Here is a 24,303-nt window from a genome sequence, read left to right as displayed (position 1 = left end):
TTCTCAGACCTCAAGTTCTTCTTTCACCTACCCCTTAAAAGATGGAGTTCCTCCAGATTTGCCCTGACTCTCTCCCTGCCTTCTCCCTCTACATTCTCTCCCAGCTGCCTCGGTATTCAGCTGCATGGCATCATTTCCCATCCATATGCTGTGTCTCCAGAATCTTTATCTCCAGCTGTATTCCCCATTCCCGAAATACACACCCATAAAAGAAACAAACTACTGAACATGTCTCCTGGCTACTAGGAAATACCTCGGCCTCCACATCCTAAACCGAAAACTCATCCTCTCTCCCACAAAAGCTGCTGCTGTGGCAGGACCTCAGTGAACTGCACTCACCAGCCCACACCAGAAACTGAGGTGTCAGGGCAGCCCCCACACCCAATCACCCCCTACAGCCTGCAGCTGCTAAGTCCTGACTCCTCTTCTGCCACCAAAGTCTCTGGCCTAGATGACTGACCCCCCAACCTCCAGTCCTGCTTTCCTCCAATTCGTTTGCACAACCGCACCCTGAGAAAGCTTTCTACGACAATTCAAATCACACCACTCCCCTACTCAAAACTTTTCAATCACTTCCCACTGTCCTTAGAGTAAAGCCCTCAACCTGCTTTCCAAGGCCCTTCCCGACCCTCCCCCACCCCCTCGACAGCACCATTCTTACCCTCAATGCAGATTCCCTGGCCCACCTGAGCACCATTTTTCCATCCACAGGATATGCTCTCTCTGACCTCTCAGATGCATTTTCCCTGCACTTGGAGAATACTTCTTCCCCACTCTCAGCAGGGAAAGCTCTGATCCTTCCTTTTGGTCTCAGCCTAGAAGTTTTATTTTCTTGAAGTCTTCTTGGAACAACCAAACTAGGTAGTCCTGTTAACTAGGGTCATAGCATCCCACACTGATTCAACAATGTGAATGTAACTGCTTTTTAAATAAATTTGCGTCTCCTGCACTAGAACCCTTCTGCACAAATATACACGTTTCTTCTCACTGTTAAACCTCTAGCAACCAGCCCACCATAGCTAGAGTTCAGTGACAAGATGACACCCCTCCACCACTGTCATAAATAAGGTTGTTCTAGTGATGACTGAACAGATTTTTAATTTGTTTTCTACGCCTAGCAAACACACACTTCACTACGGTTCAGTCAATTTTTCTAAGTACTTTAAAAATAATTTAAGCCTCACAACATTTTAAACATGTAACTATTATCCACTTTATTCTTTTTTATTTTTTTTATTTTTTTGAGAAGGAGTTTCACTCTTGTTGCCCAGGCTGGAGTGCAATGGCACAATCTTGGCTCACCGCAACCTCTCTGCCTCCCGGATTCAAGCGATTCTCCTGCCTCAGCCTCCAGAGTAGCTGGGATTACAGGCATGCACCACCATGCCCAGCTAATTTTATATTTTTAGTAGAGACGGGGTTTCTCCATGTTTGTCAGGCTGGTCTCCACCTCCCGACCTCAGGTGATCCACCCGCCTCAGCCTCCCAAAGTGCTGGAATTACAGGCGTGCACCACTGCGCCCAGCTGACTATTATCCACATTTTACAGGGGAGGAAATCAAGGCACAGAGAAGTTAAACAACTTGCCCAAGGTCACACAGTAAGTAAACCTGGTTTCAAAGACCTATCTATTTTAGTATGTTTGCTGTGCTGCCTTTGACTTGCGTATCACAAAACAAAAACAAAACTATCGGCTGGGTGCGGTGGCTTACACCTGTAATCCCAGCACTTTGAGAGGCTGAGGCAGGTGGATCATGAGGTCAGGCATTCGAGACCATCCTGGTCAACATGGTGAAACCCCATCTCCACTAAAAATACAAAAAAAAAATAGCCAGACGTGGTGGTACACACCTGTAATCCCAGCTACTCAGGAGGTTGAGGCAGGAGAATCGCTTGAACCCAGGAGGCGGAGGTTGCAGTGAGCTGAGATCACGCCACAGCACTGCAGCCTGGGTGACAGAGTGAGACTGTCTCCAAAAATAAAAAAATAAAAACTATCTGTCAGCATGGCAGAGAATCTGCCCGATTCTCAAATAAATGGAATGTCATGTCAAGGACACTATATTCCCTTGTACTTCTGGCTTTGTCCCCAAAACTTAAAAAAAAAAAGGCTTTCAGTAATACATCAGATTTCAACACACTATTATGGATGGTTTCTCCTATGTAAAAATAAATGAGAGGCCTATATTCAGCTCTGTGCTTCGAAATATGGTTAGATTGGAAGAAAAAAAACATGCGCTGGGCATGGTGGCTCACGCCTGTAATCCCAGGACTTTGGGAGGCCGAGACAGGCGGATCACCTGAGGTCAGGAGTTCAAGACCAGCCTGGTCAACGTGGTGAAACCCCGTCTCTACTAAAAATACAAAAATATTAGCCAGGCCTGGTGGCAGATGCCTATAATCCCAGCTACTCGGGATGCTGGGGCAGGAAAATCGCTTGAACCTGGGAGGCAGAGGTTGCAGTGAGCCGAGATTGTGCCATTGCACTCCATCCTGAGCTATAAGAGCAAGACTCCATCTCAAAAAAAAAAAAAAAAAAAAAATGTGTTCACAGACTCTTTCTCCCATAGCTATGGGTAAAGCCACAACTGTGCTCAAGTCCAACCAAAGGAAGATAGTTATTTTAATAATAATAGTAAAAATAATAGGCACCTACCATAGCCAAGCAGAGCCTAAGATCTTTTAATATGTAATGTGAGGATTAAATACCACCACGCAGTGAGGCAGAGTTCTTACTAGGTCCATTTTACTAATAAAGAAAAATGTAGGCACTGAAGGCTTAAGTAACTTGCCCAAAGTCACATAGCTAATAAACAGTGAAGCCAACTTTACAGTCAGAGAAGAAAGCACTCATTTTTTTTTTTTAAGAGACCATTCCACATCCTGTATTCTGACCTGAGGTGACACTGCTGTGGCCAAATTGAGTTCTTTCAGCCACACACCTCACCATGACTTGCCACCGAGAGTGAGGGTAAGAAGGTGCCTGTGGGTGAACAAGTCAACAAGTCAGGAGAAATCACACTCACCGTTGAAATATTAAGTGGCACTGGATTAATGTCTTCCTGAGGAAACACAGGGAGGAAATTCTAGTTGGACCAGGGAGTCAGGCCTAGCAATGGCAGCAACTTGGGGTGTGATTCCAGTCCATCTCAGAGTTTACAGAGATGCCTGCCTTTACAATGCAAAGCGCCTGGTGTTTTCCCCTGGTGTGTGTGTGTGGGTGTGTGTGTGTGTGTGTAAAGAGAACGATATCAAGATGCCTGCCTTTAGAATGTAAAGCGTCTGGTGTTTTTCAGCGTGTGTGTGTGTGTGTGTGTGTGTGTGTTTTATAAAGAGAACAATATCAAGGCCTTCTCAATACAAAAGCATCCCCCTGGCAATTACGTTCCTGTGTTAGGATAAGTAAGGGAAGCAGACCTGCCAGTGTTTGCTTTGGGGCTTACCACAAGATACCATCCAGTCCCTGCCTGAAAATCATGTTCATCTGCCCCAACTAGCTTGACAGTTACCAGAATTCTCCACGTACATTGTGTTTATACAAACATCATTTTTCTCTTTCTAGTCAGAAGTCTAATTTCAATGAAGCAAAATGGCTTTTAAAGATTTTTTGTTTCTGACTCAAACCAGTTCTCATACAGTCCTGAGACATGAACTGGCTTACTCTGATTATCCATGCTGGGCTGGTAACAACAATATCAAAAAGAAAATGGGTTAAATGTCTTTAAGATTCATGGATTTATTAATTACTGACTGTTTTGAAAGCTAGTATCCTAAATTTATAAAACTAATTTCAATAAGGCTTTCATCATGAATATTCCCTATTTAGTTTTATCATCCAAAAAATGCATAGGTAGAAGGTACATCATCATAGAACATCAATTAACAAAGTCCTTTTAAATGTCACTTGTAGGAAAAAAAGGTTGAACTAAATGAAATAAAGTTACATACATCCAGTTGGATGAATCTCACAAATATATTCAGGGGGAAAAAAGTATAGGATTAAACCATTATATAAAGTCTAAACACATGCAAACACATTATATATTGTTTATGGATGTGCCCAACTGTATCAAAATGCCTAGGAATAATAAACACCAGATCTGAGATAGGTCCTACCCCTTGGGGAGAAGAACGGGTATACAAGATGCTTTCATTAAGCTGGGGGGAGGGGGGAAAATAAATGCATGTTTATTGTGAGACTATCTTTTTATATTTCTAAAGTATCTCAAACTTTTTAAAGGAAAAAACAAGCCTAATACTAAAAGAATAAGTTAAAAGTTACCCTACTGAAAGGTAGGACAAGGAATGGGGAGGAAAAGAGGAAGGTGGAGATTGAGAGAGACAGAGAGAGTGGAGGTCTGTGTCTTGTAATGGATCCTAAATCAACCCAACCTTGGAATGTCTATACTGTACTCATAATACAAATTAGCAATCAGTTTAAATTACAATAATGACCCCAGAGGGGTCTTAAAATTTAACAAAATTTAAATCAGTCATAATACTAAGGTAAAAAGAATATTCTAACTAGATCAAATGTACACACACTCTAGATAATCAAGATTGATCATCACTTCCCTAGCAGAAGACCATGGTTACACCCCTTTACAGAGACAGATCATTATTGTGGTTCAGGGTTTTGGAGTTAGACAAACCTAGGTTCACATTCCAGCTCCACCAATGACAAATTGTGATTTAGACAAGCTACTAATCTCTCTGAATCCACGGAGGTCAGGAGTTCAGGACCAGCCTGGCCAACATGGTGAAACTCCATCTCTACAAAAAATACAAAAATTAGCCAGGCCTGGTGGCACACACCTGTAATCCTAGCTACAGGGTATGTAGCTGAGGCTGAGGAAGGAGACTTGCTTGAACCTGGGAGGCGGAGGTTGCAGTGAGCCAAGATCGCACCACTGCACTCCAGCCTGGGCAACAGAGCAAGACTCTGTCTCAAAAAAAAAAAAAAAAGCAACCCAGTAAGGCCAGACGCAGTGGCTCACGTCTGTATTCCCAGGACTTTTGGAGGCCAAGGCAGCTGGATCACCTGATGTCAGGAGTTCGAGACCAGCCTGGCCAACGTGGTGAAACCCCGTCTCTACAAAAAACACAAAAATTAGCCCGGTGTGGTGGCAGGCACCTGTAATCCCAGCTACTCGGGAGGCTGAGGCAGGAGAATCGCTTGAACCTGAGAGGCAGAGGTTGCAGTGAGTCGAGATCACGCCATTGCACTCCAGCCTGGGCAACAAAAGCAAAACTCCGTCAAAAAAAAAAAAAAAAAAGCCCAAAATATGAAGTGATAAACAGCTATTGAAGTCACAATTCAAAACAGCTTCTTTAGGAATTTGTCCAGAGCACTTTGAGGATTCTGCTGTAGGGAACAGGATTACCTAACAGCTCTTAGGAAAATCCCTCTTAGGGATGTCTCTGGCTGTCTTCTTTTATTGTGAATTTACCATAGCAAATACAAGCTGTTAGGATTTCCAGCATGTCAGATGCTGGAAACCCTAATTTTGAGTTCACATCCTCAAAAACTATCTCTGTAATTTAAAGTATCTGATGGTTGCAGTCACTTACATTGTCATGTCAATACCTTGGGCTGAATTCTGTCATCAAGTCTTCCTTATCAGTCCCTTGGAGGAAAGGCCTGCTGCTGACTGCCTGAACCTCGACTGTAGATTGCTTACTAGATTTGCAATGACCTTAGCAACACATTCTACTTCATCTTCAAATCTTTGTGAATCAAAAATAAATTCTAGAAAATATTTTCCCAAGATACCACTGAGCTCTGATTTGCCAATGTTTTTTCTTTTTTCTTTTTTTCAAGATGGAGTCTCGCTCTGTTGCCCAGGATGGAGTGCAATGGCGTGATTTCAGCTCACTGCAACCTCCATCTCCTGGATTCAAGCAACTCTCCTGCCTTGGCCTCCCAAGAAGCTAGGATTGCAGGTGCCTGCCACCATACCCAGCTAGTATTTTTTTGTATTTTTAGTAGAGATGGGGTTTCACCATGTTCTCCAGACAGTCTTGAGCTCCTGACCTCAAGTGATCCACCCGCCTCGGCCTCCCAAAGTGCTGGGATTATAGACGTGAGCCACTGAGCCCAGCCACACCAATGTGTTTTCAAGATTTTCCAGCATCCTGAACTACAATCAAAATTTGGAAGCCTTTCCAGGGTTTGACAATTTTGTCTCTCTTCTTGGTCACTGGTAATGGTGCTTTGGAGAAATATACTGTTAGGGGTAATAAACACTAAAAGGTTAGATACCTGGTCTAGGGTGCAGAACAGCTATTTTGAGGCAAGAACAGGGCCTTAATATTAAAATATATGCCTATAATTTAGATATGTCATCATAATCGTTAACCTTTGAGCACTTATACTAAATGCTTTAACATGTATTAACAAATCCTACTTTTAATCCAATATAATAGGTCGTATTATAATTTCTATTTTATTGACGAGAACGCAGATACAGAAAAGCTAAGCAGCTTGAGCAAGGATCCCCTGTTAGCAGTTGGTTGAGCTTAGGTATGAACCCAGCCAGGCTAGTACCTCAGCTTATGCTCTTCATCTTCTATATTATATTCCATCAGCTATTTTAAAGATTAAACACAAAAATACCCTCCTCTGTGTATTCTTTATCCAAAAGTCTACAATGTACCCTAGTCCCCTCAAAAACAAAAAACAAAAAACAGCAACAAGGAGCTGGTCAAAGGAACCCCAGCAGACGGGAGGACAGAGAAAGGCAATGTGACAAAAAGACACTGAGAACATTAGATTGCTGACTGGCTAGTAAAAAATCTGTTCTAAATAAACATGGCTCAGCTGGTGGCCTGGTGGGAGGCTCTAAATAGGAACAACTCTAAATGGAGTCAAAGACCACCTGCAGTGAGTAAAGCATTTCAAGCTTTTCAAGCCTGTCTGGGTCCCCACCCTGGCTCAAGTCTGATTGTAATTATTTTCACAGCCAGTCTACATTCACACTGGAGACCAGCCACTGTAATAAAACCCCAAGTGACAGTTTGACTTATCCTGGGTGACGCCCCAAATTGTAGGAGCTCTATGGTAACTTCTTCCAGGCAAAGAATGTGTATGAGTATTCCTTTCCATTTGGGAAAAAATTATACTGCAATTTATTAACTTTTTAAAATAGCATTTTATTTTCTGTATCTCTCTAAATTCCACTTGATGGGAGCATAATCACAAAATTTACAATTACACCACTTTATCAAAATTAGGCCATTAAGGCCGGACGCAGTGGCTGACACCTGTAATCTCAGCACTTCGGGAGACCGAGGTGGACGGATCACATGAGGCCAGGAGTTCAAGACCAAACATGGTGAAACCTTGTCTTTACAAAAAAAAAAAAAAAAAAAAAAGTACAAAAATTAGCTGGGCATGGTGGCACGTGCCTATAATCCCAGCTACTTGGGAGGCTGAGGCACAAGAATCACTTGAACCCGGGAGACGGAGGTTGCCCTGAGCCAAGATTGCGCCACTGCATTCCAGCCTAGGCGACAAGGTGAGACTCATGTCTCAAAATTTTAAAAATCTAAAAGATAATAATAAATAAATAAAAAACCTAGGGCATTAAGTAGCAGAAAACCCAACTCAAAACTGTCTTATATCATTTAACAAGACATTCAAAGCACAGAAAAACCCACAGGTCTCCCAACAGCATCAAGAACTCAAATTCGGTTAGCGCACTATGCCACTTACTCTCAGGCCCAAGATGGTGGGTAGCAGTTCCAGGCATCATGAGAGAACACAGAAAAGTAGAAAACCATCTTTCTTCATCTTGACAAAAGGAAACGTCTCCCTGAAGTAACCAGAAGACTTCCTGTCATGTCTCCTTGGCCAGAACTGGGATACAACCTCATTCTTATAATAATTACCAACCCAGAAAATGGGTTTATCATAACTGACTTATAGTTTCTTAACCCTGACTGCTTTAACAGTTCCCCCAGGTGATTTTATTGAGCAGCTAGGATTGGGAACCACTGAGTTAGATTAATCGGAATTACCCTGAAATGCCTTCCCCTGAGTCATCTGAAAAGGATGCAGACACTTGAATGAAATCTGGATTGTCAGAGGGGAAAAGGAATGTTGGCTGAACCAGCAGTAGTGTCTAAACAACCATTTTACATTTGGGTTTCAAAACACTTTCACCCCATTTTACAAAAAAAAAAAAAAGGAAACCAAGGCTCAAGTTTACAAAATAGGAAAATTATTTTTAGTCTTCCAAATCTCAGTAGGTTTAATGTAATGGCAACTTAAGAAATTTCCCCAAAAGAATATTTCTCTGAAAGAGTAAACATAAAGACAAAGGGAACTTTTATGTTTTTCCTAAGAGGAACAAAGTAAAAACCATTAAAATGCCGAGGCTAGAAGTACCAAAACCAAGTCTGGAAGACCTAAATTCTTGTCCTGGCTCTGCCACTAACAAGGTCATTTACATCCTTTTCCATGCCTGTTTAGTAACAGCAGACTCACTAATGAGGGCCCCTTCAGCTTCACAGACACACACACACACACACACACACACACACACACAGAGCTAGACAATTTAAGTTTACTACAGAGCATTTTATATCACTGTATTAGTGCTTAATAACTGCAAGGACTATTTGTTTTAAAAAATTTTCTCTAAAGAACAAGATACATTTTCTCAAGACTGCCTAACGTAAAATTTGAGAAAAACATACATGGTTTATTGCTGTTTCTGGCAACTTGCTATCTACCTGTACGAATCATAAGCAACTGAAACTACATAGACATCACAAAGGCTTACAAAAGTTTAAATTGCATTGAAAGAAGACACTGGTTATTTTAAGAAAAGAAAGTACTTTAAAAAGAAAACTAAAAAAGCCATTTGAACAAAGAATTCATTGACTTGAGTGAATAATCTCCAAATCTACCACTAAAATGACTGGCTCTTCTCTCTGGAGTTCCCCCCCACCCCCAGTGCTATCTCCAACTTCACCCTACACAAAAATGTGCAATACTGTCTCTAAACCATCTCTTTGCTATTATGTCAGGCTTCTGCTGAAAAGCCTTCAGTAACTCTCCACAAGATAAAGTCCACACTCCTAACCTTGTTTTTATGGCCCTCCACAATCTAAAACTGACCTCTCCATCCATCCCAGTCTACTACTCCCTGAAAAACCACCACTCCAGCCAAACTAGTCTCTTCAAACACTGCGAGTGTTCTGGTTTCTTCTGGTTTCCAATATGATAAGGCTCTACTCCTTATCACCAGTGAGTTCCAAAACTTTCACAAACCTCCTCCACTCTAACATACAAACCCTTGTCCCTGGAAAAGTTAGAATACTTGTCACTAAATTTTTAACCTTGTCACAGGTATGTGTCTATATCCTTTATTTCAAGAATTTAGCACAGTGCAGGAAGGAGTTCAAAAATGTTTCTTAGATTGAAGTAATTTCAACTACAGGACGATAAACTCAAGGGCAAGGGCCTCTACCCCATTATAAATCTGTATCTAATTCCAGTATTTAGCAAATTGTAGGTGCTAAATATTTGCGGATTGCTATCTAATTTTAACTCAGCAGTAAGCCTCAGGTCGCATAGGCCTCAAAACTCTAAATATTTATGGAAGACTTCAAAGCATCAAGACATCAAAATTACATATTGAAATCTTCCAAGAATGTAATGCAAACAGGAGACACTTTGCAGGGCAATTAAAAACAGAAATCACTTAAACACACAATTCTCAAAATGCTCAAAAGGCCATTTTTGTAAAACAAAATGTAAAATATCTGGAAATATAAACAATCTGACCTAGTGGGTTTTATTTTTTCTGTAGATCCTCCACCCAATGTCATCCCTTGACTCTCTAATGTTATACAAAAGCTCAACTGGTTAGATGAACCATTTACGTAGACTACAATTTCAAATAACCTCATCAAGCCATTTTCAAATGCTGCAGAACCTTATTAGTTCCCCTAAGAGGTAGAGAGAGGAAGCTGGACGCAAAAGAGTAAGATCTGCTCAATTTTCCTACGGCCACGCCCTACCCAGTGAAGAAGAATTAAACTCAGGACCCCCGACTTTAGTCCAAGGCTTAGTCTTTGATAGGAACTAGAAGTAAACTTTATGGAGCAAGCGGGAAAAGGCATGTGAGCTACAGCTGTGTTCCTGTCACCTTCTGAGAAAGAATTTAAACATAAATTCTTAATGAACATAACGAGGAAAAAAAGACACTTCCCAATTACTCTCAAAGCATGATTACAAGTTATGTTTCTTGTGCCAAAGGACGAGAATCAAAATGAGTAAGATACCAATTCACAAATTCAAGAAAGTCTACAGTCTGGAGGAAGGTTGACATCTGGCCCCCCAGATGCACTGGCTGCTGCTGGAACTTAACGCATGTGTCTTGATGGCAGGAAAGCTAATATGCAGTCACAGAAATAGCTTCCCACCAGTGGCCAAACTGGCTTTGCCCTCTGCCTCTCTCCACATCTCTCTAGCTCCAGAGGGAACTACTACAACCAATGAGAGAGAAGGTACATTCCCCGGCCACTGACTCTGGTTAACATCAAGTTACAGAAAGAGTCCTCAGTCCTCATTCTGGTGTTCACTCTGCACCCCCGCCCCCAACTCCTCCTTTCTATGCTCACTCCTCCATATGCATAGCGCCCCCCTACTTCCCAGCTAACACACATACCAGACGCCAAGGGCCTGGAGAGCCCTCAACCAAATAAGCCCACTTGTCACATGTCCCAGAGTCCCATTTCTGATTCAAGCAGACAAAACAAAAAAACCCTAAGTGAGTCCCAGTCCTGATTTTGCAACACCAAAGAGGTCAGAGAACCAAAAGGAACCTTGGAGATCATCCAGAGAAGTTGAGTGACTTGCTTCCAAAATTACAGGGATGGCTCACTAAATTCTTCCCACAGAAATGTACTTCAACTTATTCATTAAATGCATATTTACTGTACCAGACACCATGCTGGGTGCCCGAGACAGTATGATCAATATGTTTTAATCGCCCTTAATGAAAAATGGGGCGGGGCGCGGTCTGGAGAACAGTGAGATGGGGGATTTTCCCCAGAGGTGGTATCTACAAACAAATGTACAAGGGACGAATACCTCAGGCTGAGAATTACTGAACTGAGAATCTAGGTGAGGGATGAAGGCCCTAAGAACCCAGCCCCTCAAGGCTGGATACTGCCCAAGTCCCTGTCTGCTGTATGGGCAGGTCTTTTAAAGGGGAAAAGGGGACATTCACCGCCATCCTCCGAAAGGGTTATGGATCCAAGGGATGGTCAGGCTACCCAGCTCCTCACTGGAGCTAATTCCGCCCCATTTTCCAGCAGCGTCACTAACTCAGTATTTCTGCACGAATTTTGGCCCCTTCTCTCCTAGAAAGACTCTCCTCAACTACACTAAAATACAGTTAACTCTCCTGTATCTCGTGTCTTCTTCAGAGTTTAAGAGACAGAAGTTCAGGGGAGGAAGGCACCAAGCCTAACCGGGGTGGAATTCCCTATTTGCAAGCAGTGCCCGCCTGGGCTAGAGGGCAGGCTGTCAGCTCACCCTTCAAAACCCCAATCTTTGAACCCTCCTCAGCACGGGAGAGGAGGAATGTGCGGAAGCAGCATAAAGCCAGGTGGACTTTCTGGTTTGGCACGTGAAGGACCTGGAACAGGACTGTCGGGGAAGATCAGGCAATGAGAGGGAAATGGTGAAGCTTAAGGGGACTCTGGAAAACGCAACACCCCCGCAGGGTTTCAAAGAATCCCCAGGAAATTTTTTTTGATAAGTCACAAAACAAAACTAGGCAAACAGATGCCTCGGTTTTGAAGGAGATTGTGAGTAGCTTTAGGCAGCAATGAAACCGGACTCCGGGCCAGGAGTGCGTAGGGTCGGTCCAGCGGAGCGGGCAGTCAGCGAGGGGTGTTCGGCGGCGGCCAGGCGGGGCCCGCAGGCAGCTCGTTCCCGCCGCCGCAGAGCCGCAGGGGCGGGAATGGGGACTCGCCGCGCTGCCTCGAGGAGGAATGACTCCAGGGACCCCCCGGGGTTCCGAGAGAGCTGGGCTGGTCCGGAATGAATTCCCCGTTCCTCTGGCTGCTGGCCCCGGACACGAGACCCTCCGCCTCCTGCCGAGAGAGGCTCCTCCCCGCCTCGCCACGCCGCAGCCCGTCCGCGCCCGCGTTCCCGCTTACTTTTGGTCGCAGCGATGAGGTTCTTCCCGTCCTTGATGAGCTCTTTGATGAACTTGTTGGTCCTCTCGAGTTCCGCTTCGTGAGCGCGGATCCTCTCCCGGAACCACGGGCTGTCGAGGTAGCAGTCGCTGAACTCCAGGGGCTGCAGCCCCATGACTGCAGCGGTCGCTGCGCGGTGCGCACGGCCGCGCGCTCCTGCCCGAGCCGAGCTCCGAGGCCGCTGCCAGGTGCGGCCCCGCGCGTTCAGGGAGCCCGGAGGAGCTAGCAGGCCCGGGCGCGCGGCGAGCGCGGCACAGACATGTCCCGTAGAGCCGAGTCCTGCGGCGCGTAGGAGCTGCCACCGAGACCAGCGCGAGCTGCGGCGCCCCAATCCCGGCAGCCCCCGCCGAGCTCTGAGCGCCCGCGGCCCCGCCCCGCCCGGCCCCCGCGCGGCAGACACTCCCCGAGGCGCCACCCGCCCGGGTCCGCGCTCCCGCTCGCCTCCTTCTCTTTCCCCCGCCTTCCTTCTTCCTCCCTTCCCTTCCCTGGACGCCTCTTCCTTCTCTTCCCCACGCGCAGCCGCCCCTCCTCTTCCTTCCGAGGCGTCCTGGGGCTAGAATTTCGCCCCGCGGCTCCCCTCCACCACGGGCGCGCGCCCCTCCCCTTTGCTTGGGCTCCCGGGGCCGGGGTGACTCACAATCGGCTCCCCGCTGCACGGAACCCGACCGGGACCGAGAAGGAGCGTCTTAATTGCAGTCGTTACTCCCCGCAGGCGGGCGACATAACTCTGAAGCGGCTGCCTTGCAGGAGGAGATGATTAACTCATCTCATTTATCCTGGGACGCCCCCCAACCCCGAGCTGGGAACGAACTCGCACATGGGGCTCTTTTCCTTATCCCGGCTCCTTTCCCAGTTTAAAGTGAGATGCATGGTAAATCTCTGCTTGAGATCGAAGCCTTACAATGGCAAGAACGTTTTCTTGGTGGCCCAGCAGCTCCTATTACACTTCTCTACGTATCCGCACTAAATGACTTAGGTGAAGGGAGAGGGCTGGCTAAACCACAGAAAAGTTGTTTCTGTTGTGTTCAGCACATTAAATTTGCTGGGGTAGGTAGAGACGATCTTTATTATTCTAAAAATAACCACCGGAAAACATGCCAGGTAACGTGTGGTTTTCACCGCGTGGGGGTGACATCAATGAGAATTTATGTCAGTGCCCTCAAAAAGCCTATTTTATGTGTTCTGAAACAACTCCAGTGTGTCCCAAAAAAAAGTTAAGGCATTTTAAAGTATTGAAATGTATACCTTAAGCCAGACGCGGTGGCTCATGCCTGTAATCCCAACACTCTGGGAGACGGAGGCGGGTGGATCACCTGAGGTCAGGAGTTGGAGACCAGCCTGGCTAACATGGTGAAACCCCCTCTCTACTTAAAATACAAAAATTACCCGGGTGCGGTGGCGCGTGCCTGTAGTCCCAGCTGAGGCAGGAGAATCGCTTGAACCCAGGAGGCGGAGGTTGCAGTGAGTCGTGATCGTGCCACTGCACTCCAGCCTGGGCGACAGAGCGAGACAATGTCTCAAAAAAAAAAAAGTATTTCTTAAAAAAACCACTAATAGTTCATTAGAGTAACTTTTCATAATCGCAATTTATTAAGCAATTATTATGTGCCGGGCACCCGCTAGAAACTCCATACATCTACAAACTCGCAATATAGACTTACATAATGTGATGGTAATATTAACGAGAAACTTCAAAGTAATTCCTCAGGACGTTCAGACTCAGCTGGGTAATTAAGAATCTGTTTGGACGGCATGTTGTAGGAGGGTAGCCCTCCGGAACAAGTTAAATAAGCCTCCTACTCAATAAGCCCTTTTGTTACAAAACAGCACCGGGAGTGCCTAACCCGCAGATAAACATTATTACTCTAATGTCCATCCTCCAGAGAGTTCAAAGTGTTTTACAAATAACTTTTAGGCGGTGAAAGCTTCAGTTCCTACTAAAACCAGCAGGATACTGGAGTCTACAGAAAAGAGAATAAAAGAGGCAAATAAAGGGGAAGAAAGACAAGAAGAGAAGGGGTGTAAACAAAAATGAGGGCCTTGCGAAACAGCCAAACACTGACCACACTCAATCCTCAGAACAGAAACCCAAACCTTTTCTCATAGATGGGCTGCTGACACTTCTTCAGTATTCAACATGGAGGTTACCGTGTGACCCAGCAAGTCCACTCTTAGATATATACCCAAAAGAAATGAAAATATATGTCCACGCAAATAGTTATGCACAAATATTCATAGCAGCATTATTCGTAATACCCAAAAAGTAGAATCAATCAAAATGTCCTTCATCAGCTGTGTAATGGATGCACAAAATGTTTATGTCCATAAAATGAAATATTAATCTACAATAAAAAGGAATGAAGTACTGACAGGTGCTACGGCACAATGAACGGTGAAAACGTTATGCTAAGTAAAAGAACGCAGCTGCAAAAGGCCATATATAATACTATCCATTTATATGAAATGTCCAAAACAGGTAAATCTATACAGGCAGAAAGATTAGTGGTTGCTAGAGACTGGGGGATAGAGTGGAGGGTATATGTAGTCAGGAGTTTATTTTCAGGGTGATGAAAATTATTAATATTTTTATTTTTTATAGAGATAGGGTCTCACTATGTTGCCCAGGCTTTTCTCAAACTCCTGAGTTCACATGATGCTCCCACCTTGGTCTCCCAAAGTGCTGGAGTTACGGGAGTGAGCCACTAAGCCTGGCCAAAAACAATTTAAATTTAAATTTTGGTAATGAGGCCGGGCGCGGTGGCTCACGCTTGTAATCTCAGCACTTTGGGAGGCCGAGGCGGGCGGATCACGAGGTCAGGAGATCGAGACCACGGTGAAACCCCACCTCTACTAAAAATACAAAAAATTAGCCGGGCGTGGTGGTGGGCGCCTGTAGTCCCAGCTACTCGGAGAGGCTGAGGCAGGAGAATGGCGTGAACCCGGGAGGCGGAGCTTGCAGTGAGCCGAGATCGCGCCACTGCACTCCAGCCTGGGCGACAGAGTGAGACTCCGTCTCAAAAAAAAAAAAAAATTTTTTGGTAATGGTTGCACAATTCTGAATATACTCAAAATTACTTAATTGTACGTGTTAAATTGGTGGATTTATTTTGGTCTGTGAAATATATATCAATAAAAAAATGTTTTAAGATGAACTACTCTAGAACTGCTTCTCCTTCTTTACCACATTAGACTTCAAGCCGTAAAAACTCTGGTTTATTCAGTGTGCCCTGTTTTTTAGATATTTGGAGAAAAAAAAGGTTGTTTAAAACAATGTCAAAACATCATAAAAAATATTACTTATCACTTCACACACATGTACACCCAGTGTTAAAGAGCTAGTGAATATGAATCTTAATTCATTACCAAATAGGTCCACAATAATCACCATGAGTGGAGGGGCCTGAATAATTTTGTTTTATTGAGCTATGCCTATGCAGTGTCTGGTACAAGTGATCAGTAAGTGTGGAATGAATAAGTATAACTAACTGAAGAGAAATCTCTGTACAGTGGACAGTGGAAAGATAGATATTTAGGAGTTCCAGCTCCAGCTTTACTACTTGTTGTGCAACCTTAGCAAAGGTAATTTTCTGTAAACCTCAGACTTACCATCAGTGAAATGGAGATGATGACATTGCAGCTGCAGGTTGCTTGAGAAGATTTAATGAAATTGTGTTTGTAAAGTGCCTGCTGAAAATTATGATAATGATGAGACTCAAGGAAGAAGGAGGTGTGGAGGATGGGCTGAAGAGAGGGATGAGGGAGAGGAGGAGACGGATTACATTCCATCAATGTGGGAAAGATTTTCGGGCCAGGAGAGCCCTTAAATCATAGTTTTAAACCATGTAAGACAGAACTCAAGAAAAGTGGCCACAAAAGCAGATGCTACTGAGTTTCCAGGTTTCATCTTAATTAATCAATTATCCCCACAAATATTTACTGATCATTTATATGTATTAGGCACCATATTAGGTGCTCATGATGCAGCAGCACACAAAACAGTCCTCACTGTGCTTTTGATCTCGGGGGGGAGACTGACCTCATCCCAGAAAAAAAGAAAAAAATCACACACATATATATCCAATTGAAAATGAAAGCACCATGCAGTTAAAGTTGAAGGGTGTGTGAGAGGTTATAATTGGAACACCTGATAGAGATTGGGGATGGGTCAAGGAAGGCCTCATTGAGGAATTGATATGAAAATGATAATTTAATCAATGACCAGGAATATCAGTAGGAGTTAACTGTTAAATAGAGGTAGGAACAGAGTAGTACAGACATGGGACCAGCCTGTGCAGGCCCCTGAGATGGCACATTCAAGAGATGAACAGGTCAGGCGGCTGAAGCCCAGTGAGACTGGCTCACAACAATGCTGGGTGGTGGAGGATAGGCAGGGTCAGATGGTACAGAGCCTCTAAGTCTTATTTAGGATTTGGGACTGTATCCCAATGCTGTTGCGAGCCTTTGAAGAGTTTTATGCATGTAGTAAAATGATCCGGATTGTGTTTTCTCTCTAGCTGCTGTGTGGAGAATGGAAATCCAGACAGAAGGTGGTTGGAGTTGTCTGGGCAAGAAATGGAATAGCTCAACCCTCCAAGGTGACCCTTCAAGGAGACAGCGAGAAATAGACAGAAATGAAATATATTTTAGAAGGAGATTCTGGGACTTGACAATAGCCTGGATATTGGAAATGAGGAAGAAGGGGTCAGCGATGGCCCCCAGGCTTGTGGCATGGTAAGTTAGGTGGATGGATATGCCACTTACTGAAAGGATAACATGAGGTAAGAAGCTGGCATGGCAGTGTTGGTGATGACTGGGATGGAAGGATGTGTTTCAGTGTAAATTCATGAAGTTTGAGATGCCTGGGAGACATTCAAGTACCTAAGTCAGGTAGGCACTTACACCCAAATGGCATTTTTATGCTTTACTCAGTGCTTGGATTAGTTAGGGATTTGAATCAATGCAAGCTGGTCAAGTTTCAGTCTACATGAAATAGAGGTTAACATATAGGAAACCTTCCCTTGATGTAGGTTCCGCTGCATATGATACTGTAGTTTTTGTGTTGTGATGACTCACAGAGTACCTACCTGTAAAGTTAAATATGGGTCTACTGAATCCTTGGATATGTTTCAGGTTGTGAGTCAGAATTAGGTTCAGACACATTATAACAGAAAATCCAAAATCACTGGTTTTTAAACCATAAGGGGTTTATATTTCCCTTTCTCTCATAAAAAGGAGTCCATGATTCCAGAGTCCCCAAGGAAGCACCGGCTTCCATCCTCAATGTCACCTCATGGTACAAGATGGCTCCTAGAGGTCCTTCTGGGAGGAAAGAAGGGAAAAGATAGAAGGGCCCCTGACCCCACTGAATCAGCTTCTTTTCTCAGCATTCCTGTGCATCTCACACAACATTTTATTTTTTATCTCATTGATCAGATCTTAAACAAATGGCCACACCTCACTGCAAGGGAAGATGAAAAATGTGGTCTTTTTCCCAGGTACATAAGTGAAATGTGAATTTTCCTACAAAGAGAAAAGGGATAGGAGATTTTGAGCAGGAACCTAGCAGTCTCTGCTACAGGCTGACACCTTTGTGAGTGAGGTATATAAATTACAGCTATGCAAAAAACTAAATTATGTAAATAGAAGAAATTTAAAATAATTCTTTGGGTCTCTTGCAGACTGTGTAAAGCTGCTTTCTCTCACAAGTGTTAAAAACAAAACACAAAAAGAAACAAAAATGCCAAAATAACTTAAGAAATTAATGAAACACATCACTGAAAACCTCCACAGTGAGGTAGTTGAAGCTTCTGAAGCAGTTATCAGCACTCCAGCTCCATTTCTCTCTGATTCTCTTGGCTCTGCCTGCCTTCTTGGAATTGACTTCAGCCTCCGGAAAGCTTCCTTCATGAGAACCAAATAGCATCAACATTTACAGACTCACCTACAGGTGAGACAATACCCCTTCCTGAGCTAGAAAGTTGCTCCCTTATCACAACTACTTTAATCTGGGAATCAAAGCATTTCAGGAGACTGCCATTCCCTGAGTCCCTTGGACCTGGAGGCCTGCCACTCAATTGATCACTGAGCCCAAGATGGGGGTAATGCCAAGTAGCTTGGGCCATTAAGGGGTCACCTTTGAGCATGGGGCAGGCTGATCCAACAAGATATGAGGATACTACACAACGAGTTTGTGAACTGGTAACCTATAAAAGTATAATGGTGATGCTTGTACAACAATGTGAATATACTTAATGCCACTGAACTGCACGCTTAAAAAGAAAGCATAATGAAGGAAGAAGAAAGGACTCCTTCATCTCCCCCTTTATGTCACTCATCTTCCTCTAATAACCTTTTCTTTCTTTTTTTTTTTTTGAGATGGAGTCTCCCTCTGTCACGCAGGCTGGAGTGCCATGGCGCTATCTTGGCTCACTGCAACCCTTGCCTCCCTCCCGGGGGTCAAGTGATTTTTCCGCCTCAGCCTCCCAAGTAGCTGGGATTACAGGCATGCGCCATCATGCTCGGCTAATTTTTGTATTTTTAGTAGAGACGGGGGTTTCACTATGTTGGCCAGGCTGGTCTTGAACTCCTGACCTCAGGTGATCCACCCACCTCTGCCTCCCAAAGTGCTGGGATTACAGGCGTGAGTCACTGTGCCCAGCCATACCCTTTCCTTAAAGACATATTGTCTCACAGAATAATAATAATGGTCCAAATGTGTTTGACATTTTAATTACACCTATATTTTTAAAAGAACCTTTTTCTTCACACCACCCCTATTGAGAGTTTGTGACTAGCAGTCTGAGTAATGAAATTTGAGAAAGGTTATGCTATGAACACTAAGCTGGGTACGCTCTGCTGAGAGTCACCCCAGGATCTCTGTATATTCCAGGATTGCAATGGGTGCACCAGTGTAGTGTGGTGTGCAGAAACTACTACTTGTGCTGGGTGTGGTGGCTCTTGCCTATAATCCCCGCACTTTGGGAGGCTGAGGCGGGTGGATCACGAGGTCAGGAGTTCAAGACCAGCCTGGCCAATGTGGTGAAACCCCGTCTCTACTAAAAATGCAGAAATTAGCTGAGTGTGGTGGCATGCGCCTGTAGTCCCAGCTGCTTGGGAGGCTGAGGCAGGAGAATTGCTTGAACCTGGGAGGCAGAGGTTGCAGTGAGCCAAGAGCATGGCCACTATACTCCAGACTGGGCGACAGAGCAAGACTCCGTCTCCAAAAAAAAAAAAAAAAAAAAAAGAAACTACTATTTGTGCCTCCAGCATTTACTGAGCACCCATTATGTGCCAGGTACTATGCTAGAACTGGGACAGCAATAGCAAAAACAAACAAACAAAAACCTAGCATGATTCATGATCTCATGGACTAATATCCTCCAATCAGAGTGAAAGAAAATAAATCATTGCAAATATAAATGTCAAGTGAAATCTCTGGTAAGCACTAGGAAGAAGCGTGCTCTTCAGGGGCCTTTGGCCTATTCTGAGATGTCAGTGAGGATGTGACAACTGAGCTGAAATCTGAAGCACCAGGAGTGAATGGATGGAGGTGAAGTGGATGTGATGTGCAGAGGGAAGAAGCGTTCCCAGAGGAGGCTTTGTGGAAGAACCAGTACAAGTAACTGAAACTGCGGCCATGTGGTGGGAGCACTATGGGCTGAGATGAGGCTGAAGAGGGAGTGAGGGCCCATCCTACCTGCTCAGCACCAGCCCTGCTTCTATCCTTGAGAACACTGAGCGTGGGCTTCGGGCTTTGCTGCTTTTTTTCTCAGGAGAGCTCACCTTTTCCAGTACTTCTGGGCATCAAAGCTTGGAAGAGTTTAGGACCTCAAGGAAGTTTTAGAACTAGTACACTTAACTAGGGATATTTGGTCAGCAAATATTGATTGAGTACACGGGGTGGGGAAAGCACTGTGGTAAGCAAGTGCTAAGGCGAAATAGTCCCTCATCTCAAGCGTTTACAATCTGGTATACTCTAGCCATGCAGAATAAGCTGACGAGGATAATTCTAAAACAAAGCACACTGCTGCTTCCTCCAGCCCGCCTGACAGCCTGGTTGAGAAGTGGGCGTTCCTACTGAAACTGGGATGGGGAAGAGGGAGGGTGGGTATGTGGGGGAGATTCTCCAGTCCTCCCACATTGAAATTCATATCTTCTCAGCTGGGTGCGGTGGCTCATGCCTGTAATCCCAACAGTTCGCAAGGCTGAGGCGGGTGGATCACTTGAGGTCAGGAGTTGGAGGCCAGCCTGGCCAACATGGTGAAACCCTGCCTCTACTAAAAATTAAAAAAAAAAAACACCTGTGGTGGCACGTGCCTGTAATCCCAGCTACTCTTTAGGCTGAGGCAGGAGAATCACTTGAACCTGGGAGGCGGAGGTTGCAGTGAGCCGAGATCATGCCAAGGCACTTCAGCCTGAGAGACAGAGTGAGACTATCTCAAGAAGGAAGGAAGGAAAGGAGGAAGGAAGGGAGGTAGGGTGGGGAGGGAGGGAGGGAGAAAATAAATTCATATCCTCTGAAGAAATCTAGGACTCCTATCTTTTCAAGTTTGGAGGTAGAAGAACCTGGCTCAAGGAGATGTGGGTCAAGGCACACAACCAGTACCTGCCCTAGGTGGAGTCTCCTGTTAGTGCAATCACTGCTTCTCCCGCCCCCAGCTTTTGGAGAGACTTGGCATGGAGAGGAGGAAGCTGGGTAGATCACATACAGTAATATCTGAGCACACACTGCATATAGCAGCAAGCATTCCGCACTGCCCATAGACCTCTGAGGCAAATGCTGCCCTCCTTCCTATGACATGTGATCAACTGACCAAAGCAGGAACCTTGCAGTTTGCTTTATTCAGGTATCAACTGAGACTTTTTAAACGATGGAGAGAAAGAGAAGAGCTCTAAAGATAATGTTTTTCGTGGCACTCCAAACGTCCCTTCTATGATCCAGAGAAAGGTTTCCAGAAGGTGACTTTCAACCAGGCAAATATCCAGCCACCGGAAATTCAACCTGCCACTATTAGAGGCACACTCTCAGAGTCCACTGGCACCTCAGTAAAATAGAAAGTGAAAAAATATGAAAATGTGTGTACTTATCCTTTGACCCAGTAATTTCAGACCTGACCATTTACCCTAAGGAAAGGTTTTTTATTTATGAGACAGAGTCTCGCCCCGTTGCCCAGGTTGGAGTGCAGTGACACGATCTGGGCTCACTACAACCTCTGCCTCCCAGGGTCAAGTGATTCTCCTGCCTCAGCCTCCTGAGTAGCTGGGATTACAGGTATGTGCCACCACACACAGCTGATTTTTGTATTTTTAATAGAGACGAAATTTCACCATGTTGACCAGGCTGGTCTCAAATTCCTGGCCTCAAGTGATTCCCCTGCCTCGGCCTCCCAAAGTGCTGGGATTACGGGAGTGAGCCACCACACCCAGCAGAAAATAATCTTTTAAATGTATATGCTTGGCCCGGCACAGCGGCTCATACCTGTAGCCTGGGTGACAAAGACTCCGTCTCAATAAATAAATAAATAAATAAATAAAATTTTTTTTAAAAAAAGGCTGGGTGTGGTGGCTCACACCTATAATCCCAGCACTTTGGGAGGCAGAGGTGGGAGGATCACGAGGTCAGGAGTTCGAGACCAGCCTGGCAAACATGGTGCAACCCCATCTCTACTAAAAATACAAAAATTAGTCTAGGTGTGGTGGTGGACGCCTGTAATCCCAGCTATTTGGGAAGCTGAGGTAGGAGAATCGCTTGAACCCGGGAGGCGGAGGTTGCAGTGAGCCGAGATCGTGCCACTGCACTCCAGTCTGGGCAACAGAGCAAGACTCCATCTCAAAAAAAAAAAAAAAAGTATATGCTTAAGGCTACTTGTTGCAGGAAAGAAAAAAAGATGCAGCAGCCACTTAACAATTAGAAAATAGTAAAATAAATCAGCATATATTAACTCAATAGGAACCCTGGGTTTATGTGCTTTGATGCCATTAAAATGATCGTTTTTACTCTAAATAATGGACATTGGCATTTTGGAATGCCCAGCATTCATTCCCACTTCCCAACATTACCATGATTTCCACCGGGGTAATCATTTCCCCACATAACATGTAGTCTTTGTAAATTTCCTGTGCCTGCCTCATGCTAGGGAATCCAGAGAGATCCCTAGAGATTCCTTCTATAAATCTTTCCTCTCAGACCTGCCACAGCCAAGGGCTGGGCACGTGACCTAAGCTTGGCCAACCAGACTTTCTCAAGACTTTGACTTTTGAACGTAGTAAAGCACTGACAGAAGAGACAGAGTTCATCTTTTCCAGCCAGGAGTGTTGAAACAGACCTGCTGCTGGGGAGGCTACCAGGCTTCTTCCAAAGCTGGTTCTTTAAGGCTTCCTTAACACCTCCATATGCTTCAAATAAAATACCCTTTTGCTTAAGTTGACAGAATCGGTGTTTCTTCCTTGCAACCAGAGATTAGTAGACTCCTAGATTGGTGGTAGAAGGAAACAGACCTTCAGGGAAGTCATGGGGTGTTTAGAATCAATTATCTGGCTGAGATTGAACAGAAAACAGAACACTCCCATTTATATTCTAAAAGGGGAACCTGGTGGTTCATGGCACACAATGGAGAAACAAGTCATTAAGTTATCATCTTAGATTATTTAGTTCTAAGTAGCATGACCTTAAATCCTCTTTTGTTTGGAACTGGTCTGCTTTATACCTATTGTCCTGGCGTGCGCTTCGTTTGGTCTGTTTCGCCTGGATTTTGTGTGTTTGTTTGTTTGTTTGTTTGTTTTAAGAGACAAGGTCTCCCTCTGTTGCCCAGGCTGGAGTGTCATGGCATAATCATAGTTCACTGCAGCCTTGAACTCCTGGGCCCAAGTGATCTTCCTGCCTCAGCCTCCCAAAGTGCTGAGATTACAGGCATGAGCCACCACACCTGGCCTGGATTTCTCATTTTAAAATGGGGTTCTACTACAAATAATGCATAGAAGCTTTTAAAAAGAGGCCGGGCATCATGGCTCATGCCTGTAATCCCAGCACTTTGGGAGGCCAAGGTGGGCAGATTACTTGAGATCAGGAGTTCAACACCAGCCTGGCCAACATGGCAAAACCCCATCTCTATTAAAAATAGAAAAATAGCCAGGCATGGTGGTGGGTACCTGTAATCCCAACTACTTGGGAGGCTGAGGCAGGAGAATTGCTTGAATCCAGGAGGCGGAGGTTGCAGTGAGCTGAGATTGCAGCACTGCACTCCAGCCTGGGTGACAGAGTGAGACTCTGTCTCAAAAAAAAAAAAAAAAAAAAAAAAGAGGCCAGGATGAGTTTGCTGGACCATCACTCTGTTTTTAACTCCTACTATGGTCTCATCTAGTAGTGTGTGAGACACATGTGCAGTGAACAGAGTTCTCACTTTAACATGTGGATAATCTGACAGATGACCAAGGATAACCCATTTTTCTCCTTTTTTTTTGAGATGGAGTTTCACTCTGTTGCCCAGGCTGGAGTGCAATGGCGTGATCTCAGACTCCCAGGTTCAAGCGATTCTCCTGCCTCAGCCTCCCAAGTAGCTGGGATTACAGGCATGTGCCACCACTCCAGCTAATTTTGTATTTTTAGTAGAGATGGGGTTTCTCCATGTTGGTCAGGCTGGTCTCCAACTCCTGACCTCAGGTGATCCACCCACTTCAGCCTCCCAAAGTGCTGGGATTACAGGTGTGAGCCACCACATCCAGCCAACCCATCTTTCTTTTTCTGACGTTTCCAGAAGCAAGGTAACCAACACTTATTTTTAAGAATGGTAAGAAGGATACTTGCTGATAAAATGAAGCTCTCTGACATACAATCAGGTAGAGACAGCTACCCCTTCCAGTATTACTGGCCAGAGGAGAAGCAGTTGATACTGCTAATCTTGCTGGCTATTTTGGTGTACCAACTAGTTTCAGAGTGGCCCGGGCAGTAACCTGCATGATGAACAAAGTTGCCAGGCCAGTCAGCAGGGTCAACAGGAAGCATAGAAAATTACAGGTTGAGTGTAAGATGTACAAGAAAATGGAGACTCAGCAAAGCTGCCATAGAGCACATAGAGGCTATAGCTA

General features: G+C 44.7%; 1 protein-coding gene across 1 annotated transcript in view; it reads right to left on the bottom strand.

Moving 5' to 3' along the window:
• The window catches only part of ARHGAP10 (Rho GTPase activating protein 10), a 348,170-nt gene extending 335,662 nt beyond the window's left edge, over positions 1-12,508 (bottom strand). Inside the window, exon 1 of the mRNA XM_030816218.1 lies at positions 12,181-12,508. Within this exon, the coding sequence (XP_030672078.1) occupies positions 12,181-12,334 (154 nt within the window). The 5' untranslated portion in view covers positions 12,335-12,508. The remainder of the gene's footprint in view (positions 1-12,180) is intronic.
• Between the last annotated feature and the right edge of the window lie 11,795 nt (positions 12,509-24,303).

This window comes from Nomascus leucogenys, chromosome 7b (genome assembly GCF_006542625.1).
Source record: "Nomascus leucogenys isolate Asia chromosome 7b, Asia_NLE_v1, whole genome shotgun sequence".
Lineage (NCBI taxonomy): Eukaryota > Metazoa > Chordata > Mammalia > Primates > Hylobatidae > Nomascus > Nomascus leucogenys.
This window is presented reverse-complemented; position numbering and strand designations above follow the sequence as displayed.